Source organism: Podarcis filfolensis (assembly GCF_964270895.1).
Source record: "Podarcis filfolensis genome assembly, chromosome: 17".
Lineage (NCBI taxonomy): Eukaryota > Metazoa > Chordata > Lepidosauria > Squamata > Lacertidae > Podarcis > Podarcis filfolensis.
Window position 1 is genome coordinate 33695128 of NC_139621.1, and position 11331 is coordinate 33706458.

At 45.1% G+C, this 11331-nt stretch overlaps 1 protein-coding gene across 6 annotated transcripts in view; it reads left to right on the forward strand.

The window, feature by feature from the left end:
* Nucleotides 1-11331, forward strand: part of TMOD1 (tropomodulin 1) — a 37509-nt gene that overhangs the window by 25222 nt on the left and 956 nt on the right. For 3 of the 6 annotated variants that reach the window (XM_083593815.1, XM_083593816.1, XM_083593817.1), the window contains exons 5-9: nucleotides 1608-1697; nucleotides 3410-3537; nucleotides 4137-4244; nucleotides 4629-4772; nucleotides 6648-6792. In XM_083593815.1, coding sequence (XP_083449941.1) covers nucleotides 1608-1697; nucleotides 3410-3537; nucleotides 4137-4244; nucleotides 4629-4772; nucleotides 6648-6792 — 615 coding nt within the window. Of the gene's footprint in view, nucleotides 1-1607; nucleotides 1698-3409; nucleotides 3538-4136; nucleotides 4245-4628; nucleotides 4773-6647; nucleotides 6793-7938; nucleotides 8004-11331 lie in introns of all 6 variants that reach the window. The other 3 variants (XM_083593819.1, XM_083593820.1, XM_083593818.1) reach the window with 2 other exon arrangements.

The window sequence follows — 11331 nt, forward strand, 5'->3', positions numbered from 1 at the left end:
ACGAAAAACTCGCAAGACGGAAAGACTTGCGGAACGAATTAATTTCGTCTTGTGAGGTACCACTGTACTGAAGCAAAGGCTTCAGTATAGGAGGAGATGCAACTAACTGACATGTAATACTCATAGAATGAATCAGTTGAGATCAGATTGCAGACATGGTAACGATAAATTCTAAGCTGCTCTCAGGTTTAAGGCTACACAGGATGTTGCATGTTGCCAGGTCATTTGCCGGAGGAGAGATCCAGCTGTTACTGAATGTATTTCTGCCTGCTGCTGAGTGCATGCCATAGAGTGAATTACATGGACAAACTCTGAAATCAAGCCAATTCCAAGTCTTCTTTGTTCTGACAGTAACAGGAAAACTTCACACACATTTTTTTTCCAGGCCTTTTCAAGTTCTATAGGTGGAACACCTCCCAGACAAACTAGAGTCAAAGGGTCGCTACTCTAACAGTAATTTGTTGCAGTGTGCATGCAATCCACTTGGCAGACTAGTCATTTATGACATTTTGCCAAATGGTGAGGATAATTTTGCTCCTTCCTTTGCTGCTTCCCCCAGATTCCCCCCGAATTCCCCTCGATTTCTGAACCATTGCAGTAAAACTCTCCTTAACACTTGGCAGGATCGACTGTTCACCGAGTAGCAACTTGCTGATTTGTGTATAACACTTAAGGTTTAGTGCAACTTGCACAAGCTGGAATAAGCCCAAGCAAAGCCACAGGCTCACAGCACCTTCTGCATGACTGGGGAAAAGACTAGTGCAGAGTTTAGTTTCACTTTCCATGAATCCTGGTTTAGCCCTACGTAAAACAAAACTGGATAAACAAACAGGATAAACATAACTGACCAGAGTTTTGTTTTAAATCACAATTTCTGGTTTGTATGTAGGGATAAACCAGGATTCATGGAAAGCGATAAACCAGGATTCATGGAAAGAGGAGTAAAACTCTACAGAAACCAGTTGTGCAAGTGGACTAGAGGGGGAAGCATACAAGCCTGAGGCTTTGCTTGTACAGTCGTACCTTGGAAGTCGAGCGGAATCCGTTCTGGAAGTCCGTTTGACTTCCAAAATGTTTGAAAACAAAAGTGCAGCTTCTGATTGCTCCTGCAGCCAATCGGAAGCCCCATCAGACATTCGGCTTCCAAAAATAGTTCGCAAACCGGAATACACACTTCTGGGTTTTCGGCATTCGGGAGCCGAAACGTTCGAGAACAAAGCTGTTCGAAAACCAAGGCACAACTGTACTCATCCCAGCTCATGCATGTAGCACTAAACCACAGCATAGCATTACAGGCGAACCAGTAAGTTGCTGCCTGGTAAAAGATCATCTGTGGTCAACCAAAGTGACTATTGAGAAACATGGAATTGTATCCTCTCACAATTTTTATGTAAATTATGTTGAGTCCCACCCAGCGCATTGGATCTTCTTGCATTGTCCTCCGAGTCCACCCAAAACGTGAACAACATAATCGACTTGAGTTCTGCTGTTTTGTGCTTTCCCCCCTTGCCTTCTATGTATCTTGGCCAGATTCTCACTTTCCCAAGAAAGGAGTTTAGTTATTTTGCTTAACTTGTTTTGTTTTATTTCTCTCTTCTCTCATGTAGCTATTCTTGGCATGCATACCCTGATGAGTAACCAACAATATTACGAAGCACTTGGAAGCACGACTATAGTTAACAAGGAAGGTTTGGATAGTAAGTAAGATTTGCAGCCACATGACATATTCTGGACACCCGAGCCAATAGGTATAATGTTTCTGGTACTTGTTGAATGAATGCATATGCTTGAGGTGAATCATCACCAATGTATTTTCTTGGCTTTGTCCTTGGAAGTTCTTCTCCATGGTATTCTAGGAGGATTCGTTGTCTAGTGTTCCACTTGTAGGCTTTTTTTATGAGAGAGCAAATTCCTCTCTAAAGAATGGGTGGCCCAGGGATCATCAGGTCTGCTGGCTGGGAAGGAATTATTATCACAAGTGTGGGGACCTTTAGGCCCTCCAGATGTTGCGGAACTACAACTCCCATCAGCCCCAGTGAGTATGTGAATGGTTGGGGATAATGGGAGTTGTAGCTCAGCAAAATCTGGTGGGCCAAAGTTTCCCCACACCTGCCCTTTCGGCAGGTCTAGTAAAGGTAAAGGGACCCCTGACCATTAGGTCCAGTCGTGACCGACTCTGGGTTGCGGCGCTCATCTCACTTTATTGGCCAAGGGAGCCGGCGTACAGCTTCCGGGTCATGTGGCCAACATGACAAAGCCGCTTCTGGCGACATGACAAAGCCGCTTTGGCAGGTCTACTGCTGAGCAAACATTCTCCTCTTTCCATTCAGGGAAGACCCATCTTTTGAGGAGGTTTTGATTTTTTCTTTCTTTTCTGCTTAGTTCCATTTGTCTTTTAAGCGGTATAAAGGTGGCACCACCATTCACCAGTATTGGGGGGTATGGGACTCAGATGGAATTTGAATCAGGGTGAAAATGCACAGGAAGAGGTACTGAGGTAAAGGTAAAGGGACCCCTGACCATTAGGTCCAGTCGTGACAGACTCTAGGGTTGCGGTGCTCCTCTCGCTTTATTGGCCGAGGGAGCCGGCATACAGCTTCCAGATCATGTGGCCAGCATGACTAAGCCGCTTCTGGTGAACCAGCGCAGCACACAGAAACGCCGTTTACCTTCCTGCCGGAGCAGTACCTATTTATCTACTTGCACTTTGACGTGCTTTAGAACTGCTAGGTTGGCAGGAGCAGGGACCGAGCAACGGGAGCTCACCCGTCGTGGGGATTCGAACCGCCGACCTTCTGATCAGCAAGTCCTAGGCTGTGTGGTTTAACCCACAGTGCCACCCGCGTCCCTAAGAGGTACTGAAGGAGGTACTAAATATGGGTTGAGGCTAGTACTGCAGTGTAATGTAAGGCAGAGGTGGACTCAGCCTGCAGTCATGAATGGCAGAAATTCTAGTACAGACAGCAACATTGGGAGCGGCGCAGGATAGCCACCCCTGATTTAGGGGGAAAGTTGAAAGCTTTTCAGAAATATGTGCTTGTGCATAACCAAAGACAGAATCGAAAATCATTTCTCCCCAACTGCACTTAGTATGCTTTCGTGGTCATTTAGTGAAGCTTGTTGTGAGCACATTACACTGTTTGGTTATGTGCTAAAACTATCCCGTGCCATTTCTGTGTAGATCCAATACCGGAGAATCAGATTTCCTCTTTTATTCGCCAAATGAAATGAAAGCTGGTGAAACCAGTATGGTTACCAGGAATCAGAAGCCGCAGGGCTGAAATCTGGAGTCCTGAGAGATGGGCACTAGCTTCTTTCTCACACTAGGGGAACTGGTCAGAGGAAGAGACATTGTAGGCCTTTTCTTTGTTTATTTGTTATCCTTGTCACACTACCCTTTCCCATGCAGGCATAATCAAGCCCACACAATATAAACCAGTTCCTGATGAGCCCAATGCAACCGACGTAGAAGAAACCTTGCAAAGAGTGAAAAACAACGACCCGGACCTTGAAGAAGTTAATCTCAATAATATAAAGGTAGGAATTCCTTCCATTCATCAAATAGCGGAATGAATGTAAGCTCTGCAAGAGCATTATGGCAAAGGTAAAAAGGTAAAGGACCCCTGGTCAGTTAAGTCCAGTCAAAGGCGACTATGGGGTTGTGGCGCTCATCTCATTTTCAAGCCGAGGGAACCGGTGTTTGTCCACAGACAGCTTTCCAGGTCATGTGGCCAGCATTACTAAACCGCTTCTGGTGCAATGGGACACTGTGACGGAAACCAGAGTGTATGGAAATGCTGTTTACCTTCCCGCTGCAGCAGTACCTATTTATCTAATTGCACTGGTGTGCTCTTGAACTGCTAGGTTGGCAGGAACTGGGATAGAGCAATGGGAGCTCACTCCGTCGCAGGGATTTGAATAGGCTCAGTGGTTTAGACCACAGTGCCACCCGCAAGAGCATTACAGTGAAGCCTGTGTAGGAGAAATACCTACAGATCATATCACTGGCTTAGGCCTGGTCTACACAGACAGTAGAATGGACTGATCATGTTGTGTTTTCCTCAGTGTGTGTAGTTATGATGCCCCCCCAACAAAACAGAACACACTGCCATTGACTGCTTGTTTTTCTTTTGAAGGACATTCCCATACCAACTTTAAAAGCCTATGCTGACGCTCTGAAGAACAACTCGTACGTGAAAAAGTTCAGCATAGTAGGAACAAGGAGCAATGACCCTGTCGCTTATGTAAGTATTAGGCAGATTACTTTCAGCTAATCTTCTCGGGGACGTGTTTAATGGGACTGTCTCCTTTAAAGATGCCCTGCTGGATGAAGAAGTGTCAACATGCAAGTCCTGTGTCAAAGATCTCTTTCATAAACTGGAAATAAGGTTATGGGCAGCAAATGGAGTTAAGCACAAGGCCCTGGCCTTTTTGGGTCTGCAATCATATATTGAAAAATCTCAGAAACTGTCCCAGGCACCACAGAATACCTGTTTCACTGGCCTGACAAGCTATTGCTTTGGTCTGATACAACAGCAGGAATCTTAAGTTCTTACAACAATAAAATAAGCTTTCTAGTTATTGATGATGATCTTATTACTTCTTTTGTTTATTATTATTTATGGAAGGCATTGGCAGAAATGCTAAAAGTCAACGGTGTATTGAAGAGCTTAAATGTGGAATCAAATTTCATTTCTGGATCAGGAATTTTGGCGCTCGCAGAAGCACTGCAGGAAAACACGACGCTAATTGAGCTCAAAATTGACAACCAGGTAATATAAAAATCCGTGTCCGTTCTGTTATACAAGGAAGCACAAAATAAAAAGTTCTGCTTTAAGCTCAGAAGAGAAACAGAAATGTTGCATGGGGAGAATTAAATAAGTGACACGTATTTTGTAGATTGTATGCACAGGTGAGGGATGAAGCAAATTCATCCAGTGAAGACAGGCCTAATGGCTGCATTTGCACTTAATGCTGAGCCATGGTTTGTTTTAACCATGGTTGGTTCAACAAACCACGAGCCACCTCACATCTCGGCAAAGAAACCATGTTTTATTTCTCCTAAGCTTGGTTTGCTTTTCAGATGCTCTTGCTTCATGCCTTTGAAGCGTCTGGGTTGTATGACTGAGCAAACCATGGTTAAGCAAGGTTTTTGGCTTCAAATATGACACCAAACCATGGTTAGAACAAACCATGGTTTGTAAGCAAACAATAAGCCATGGCTTCACATTCTGGTTTGTTGGCAGGAAACAAACCATGGTTAGTCTGGTAGGCTGGATTCAAACATACCATTGTTAGGCTAAAGAATCACTTGGCAATAAATGCAAGCCACACCAATGTAAAATGAGAGCCCAGCATAACTCCCAGCTTTACAACTGAAATGACTTGCATTCATTTCATTCCAGTAACTGAAGCGCTGGCTTAGCTGTCTGTCTTGTGCCTTCTCTCATGCTTCACCAAAGCAGTTTACTTCTTCAATTATTACTGTTATAAAATGCAGCCTGAGAGCATAGATCCATTCAGCCAGTTAAATGTTTATTATTTGTAGCCAGTGGACGTTGCAGTATAAATCACAGAAAACAAACAAGGCAATCCATGAGTGAGTCAATACATTTATCAATTTTCAGAACTGCAAATCATTAAAACTTAAAATTCTGTAATTCCACAAATCATTTAAAATCCTTTTGACCATCAACCTTGTTTTGGGTCAAAGCAAGTAGCCCATGACTTTCTTGCAGCTAGTGGATATAAGGGGGAAAACATCACTATATCAACCAGCAATCACCTAATTTTGAAATCATCTGGCTGATCTTCTAAAAAGAATTTGCTAGGTGACCTGTATAAACGGCAATACAGGATATAGCACACGTTGTCTTCTGAACCACAAAGATAGCAATTGGTTGGCCTATTAAGGAAATTATTCTTCAGGCATAGTTTGAAATCTGAGCTGGGCTTAATTTCAGTATGCTTGGGGTTCTCCATATATTCAAAGTCCATTTTGGCTGCATCAGCAAAAAAGTCTTCACTGACCTTCAGAAATGGTCAGAAACATCCCATGATGACATTATGAGGGAAACTGGGCAAGTTGACACTATTGTGCCTAGCCTTCTCTGTTCTGCAGGTCTAAAAAAAAAAAAAAGCAGTTTTGCTCAGTGTTCTGGTTTCAACTAGAGGTTCCCCCCTCCAAGGATAGAATCATAGAACTGCAGGGCTGACCTGTCTGCTAAATGAATAAAAGCTTCTAACAAGGTGCCTACACATGAGTATACTCACGCAGTGAAAGTGTGATGGACTGTGACCTTTAATAGAAGCAGACTGAGGCAGCCTGCCTCAGTTGGCAGAATCCAAGGGGTGGAAAAGCAGTGGCAGCAGCTTCCGGGTTCTGGCGAGACCTCACAAGAGCCCCATGAGATTGCCAGAACCTGGAAGCCACAGCTGCTGAACCCCGGTGAGCGAGGTGAGGGGCAGGGGGAGGCATGTGTCTTGCAAAAAGCGGCCCCTTCTCATTTTGCCTCAGGCAGAGAAATGGGACTGGCCCCCCCTGTGGAGCTGAAGTAAGATCTAAAGTCAAGATCGAGTGGATGGGGAAGTAAAAACTAAATGGGTTGCTGTACTAACTCTTTTCCCTTTCCCTTTTTGAAATAAAGAGCCAGCCCCTGGGCAACAAGGTAGAAATGGAGATTGCGAGTATGTTAGAAAAGAACGAGTCTCTCTTGAAGTTTGGGTATCATTTCACTCAGCAAGGCCCCAGGCTTCGCGCGTCCAATGCCATGATGAACAACAATGACCTTGGTGAGTTGCTTTCTCCAAGTGATTGGGCTCCATTTGTCTTAATTTCTTGGGTCTGTAAAAGCAGTTGCGCCCAGAGGTGGCACAAATTCCGGCCTCTGCCCCGGCCAATGCAGCGCTGATATATTGTCTCTTTAGCAGACAGAAGAGGTTGCTTTCCTCGTATCTGTAGCAGTACTAAAACACGTAATCCCAACACAATAACAATCAACAAGTGCTGATCAAGAATTAATAATCAACCCCTCAGATGCCGTTGAATGCCTGGAAGTAAAGGAATATACCAAAGTCAACACCGGGGAGTCCACAACCAAAGTTACCATCTCCCACATCACCATCCTCCAAACTTCTCTTTGGGGGAGAGGGGAGCTCCAAATTCTGTTTGGCGCCCTCATTTCCCGTAGTTCCTGGTGCTTCAGGGCCATTTTTCCAACACTTCCCCCCTTTCCTTGCTCATGGTTGATCCCAGCCAATTGGGGAACACGTATCCTGAATAAACTGACTCCCTTGAAGCACTGCTGAATTATTTTGAAAGAGGGAGGGGGATGTTGCCAAAAGTATTGAAAAGCACACCCTAAACATTGGGGTCAGCCCTGTATGCATATATCAAGCTGCCATATATTGAGGCAGAACATTGATTCATCTGCCCCAGCATTGTCTACTTTGAGTGACAGCTGCTCTTCGGATCGTCAAGCAGAAATCTTCCTTGGTTCTCTGGGATCGTTTAATGGAAGATGCCAGGAACTGAATCTGCACCCGAAGCATGTACACTTCATATGCTGGGCGCACAAGCCCTCCGTATCTCTGTTCTATGAACAATGGGATGTCTTGAGGTCCTGAAGACTAGCATAGGGCCTCAGCAGTGATTGTGGGTGATCAAACCTTGTTAAGCAGCTGCTGTGCAAAAGTTAGCTTGTCTATTGCAATATTCATTTTATATTGCGCTTCAGGTAGATGGTTACCATTGGCTGAGTTGGTGCAATTGCACAGATTAGTCCAACTTCACGTGGGACAAAGTTGTTACTAATCTAAGCTTTGTAGTCCAGTGTTTGTGGGAAGAGCAGTTGTCAGTTTGGCTGGGAACTGCTCAGAGTTTGCTTCCGTGGTGGCAGGAGCGGTGCAAAAGATATCTGACTCAGTTCTTATTTGCAGCTCGTATACATCGATGTGATGGCCTCTGGCATAACACCTCAGCCCCGGAACTGGAAGATGTATAAGTATAGATTCTTCCCTCACCCACTTTCCTCTTGGCAATCACTCTTTTTCGTTCGTGGGCTTCAACTCGCAGTGCCTTCCTGCGACTCCATTTGGATTTTACTGTCTCTTTTCAGCTTCTGTCATGGCTTTGCTATGGATATGTTTTATTCTTTCGAAATACCTTCATCTGCCCTGTTGCAGGGAGTGGGGTGTGGGGAGAGAGCCGCTCTTGCCTTCATTGTAACATGAATGTGACCTGTTCTCCTTCAACTTTTTCTTCTTCCTGGTCTTATTTATCAGAATGGCTGAAAACTAACTCTTTTGGAAGCAAATACAGTAGAACATCAACAAAGGGTAGCCTGTGATTTCAAGGGGGGAGTGTTTTTAGAGTGTGTGTGTGTTTTTAGAGGGATTCATTTGTGAGGTGAGAGACGCTTATATCTTCCTCTTTTTATATAAAGAAGCAGTAAAGGTTCAAAGGATTGAATAAAGGTAAAGGTAAAGGGACCCCTGACCACTAGGTCCAGTCGTGGCCAACTCTGGGGTTGCAGCGCTCTTCTCGTTTTATTGGCTGAGGGAGCCGGCGTACAGCTTCCAGGTCATGTGGCCAGCATGACTAAGCGAACCAGAGCAGAGCACGGAAACGCCGTTTACCTTCCCGCCGGAGTGGTACCTATTTATCTACTTGCACTTTGACGTGCTTTAGAACTGCTAGGTTGGCAGGAGCAGGGACCAAGCAACGGGAGCTCACCCCGTCGTGGGGATTCAAACCGCTGACCTTCTGATTGGCAAGTCCTAGGCTCTGTGGTTTAACCCACAGCAGCACCCGCATCCCTTACTGAATAAAGGTATGCCCAAACAATTGATTAATGAATAAGGGTATGCCCATACAATTGCCGTTGGCACTCCCCACAGCAGAACAATGGGAAACATGCCCCCCAAAAGGGCAAGAAACTCCACACACACAAATGTCACCACAGATGAGTGTGCTTATTTTAAGAGCAACCCATCTCAGCCACTAAAAAGCAGCTGTATCGCTGATTCCCTTCTTTAGAGCAGTTCTAGATTCAATTGAGCCAACATTTGCTGGGGACTGGAATGCTAGTGAACAGATTATGTTTTCAGGGGCCTTGAGAGTGCTAGGAGGAGACATTACAGTCTACAGCTAGACGGGTGACTGGGAGTGACCGCCGAGACCATATAACACCAGTCCTGAAAGACTTACATTGGCTCCCAGTATGTTTCTGGGCATGATTCAAAGTGTTGGTGCTGATCTTTAAAGCCTTAAACGGCCTTGGCCCAGTATTCCTGAAGGAGCGTCTCCACCCCCATTGTTCAGCCCGGCCATTGAGGTCCAGCTCCGAGGGTCTTCTGGTGGTTCCTTCACTGCAAGAAGTGAGGTTACAGGGAACCAGGCAGAGGGCCTTCTCGGTAGTGGCACCTGCCCTTCCATCAGATGTCAAGGGAATAAACTGTCTGACTTTTATAAGACATATGAAGACTGCCCTGTTTAGGGAAGCTTTTAATGTCTGATGTTTTATCAGTTTATTAGTATCATTATTATCATCATTAATTCTGTTGGGAGCCACGCAGAGTGACTAGGGAAACCCAGCCAGATGGGCGAGGTAATAATAATAATAATAATAATAATAATAATAATAATAATAATAATAATGCATTTTTCACCCTGCAAGCATCCCTTTTCTAACAGCTTTGGGAGGTGTGTTTTTTAAAGGAAATAAAAATAGGAAGGCCTGTTTGGCCAATGACCAGAGTGAAACAGAGAAGAGGGGAGAGAATGTGTGCATGTACCAAATAGCTTCACCATACAGTTTTCAAACCTTGGAAAATCAGTCATCCTTACGCAGCCTTAGATATACTGAAGATATGCTCTTAGATATACTCTTCAAGCCCATGCACCTTAGAGCCAACTCTGGCAGTACAGTTCTGCCCTGTTGCAAGCACGGAGTAGATTAGAAAACCAAGTCCTGGAGGGTCAGGACTTGCAGCAGGTCCTGAAGACCTGACGTGAGAATTCATTCTTGTGCAGCACCATCTAGCTCTGGCCAAAGTGTGCGGGGAGACTGGGCCAACCAGTAAGAAAGCCTCTCAACACTGGTCGTTGGCCAGAGCAGATCACTGCACCGGCCAAAAAAGTTACCAGGTCAGGCTTGTTCACCAGCCTAGGCAACAAGAGGACTCTGTGGCTGCTCCTGAGAAAGGACTGCCTTCATTTTTGTCGTTTGTTCTGTATCATCTGACAGTCCCCAACTCTAGTCGTGTCACACAAAACTGCTAACAGGTATTCGCAGAGACCTGCTTTGACCCCTCTGCGATATACGTGTGACTGGTTCTTCCTTCAGATGTCCCTCAACAATGGAAATGTGCAGATTTAGGCCTTAATGCAACAAAAGAAACTCCTGCTGTCCCGTTACATTTTCAGACCAACATATCTGTCTTCTGTGCCTTTTGCATTCAGTAATAGCACATGGCTTAACTAGCAAGACTTCATCTCAAAGACTCCCAAGGCCTGTTCTGTGTTGGACCCGAGACCCCAGCCCCTGGTCCTTTCACGGAATAGAACAACTTTCTAGGGTTTCTCAGCTGGGAGGCAAAACAGTTGAGGCATATCCTCACCAAAGACTATGCTGCCATCTTCTCCACACTTAGTTGGGAACAACCGCCATCGAAGTTTATTATAGAGATTCCTGAGTAAACATTTATGGCAGGCACGTCCAACAGGTAGATCATGATCTACCGGTAGATCACTGGATGTCTGTGGTAGATCACTGGCTCCCCCCAAAGAAGTTCAACAGGGCTAGCCTTCCTAAAAAAAAGCTGAACAACTTTGACCTGAACCCCCCAAAATGGGGTTGTTTTTAACTCTCTGAGCAGTCTCTTGGGAGCTGGCCACCCGTGATTTATGGGATTGCACAGTGAATGTGGCTTTGCGGTCATTCCTTGGAACTGTAATACAAGGGGCAGTGATGGAGTATCGAATAGAATTCCTCAAATTAAGATTCCTAGGATTCTTGAGCGATGGAGAAAGGCAGTCTCGAGCCAAAATAAATTTGTGGTGTAGAAAGGGCCTCGCATGGATGTCACTACGAAATGGCCATCTTGGTTTAGATTGTTTCCAGAGATTAGCGGGCTTATTACCACAGATTTTACACACAAAACATTCTTCTGTGTGAAAGAAGTATTTGAGAATTTAGAACAGGCTTCCTCAACTTCGGCCCTCCAGATGTTTTTGGCCTACAGCTCCCATGATCCCTTGCTAGCAGGCCCAATGGTCAGGGATGATGGGAATTGTGGTCTCAAAACATCTGGAGGGCCGAGGCTGAGGAA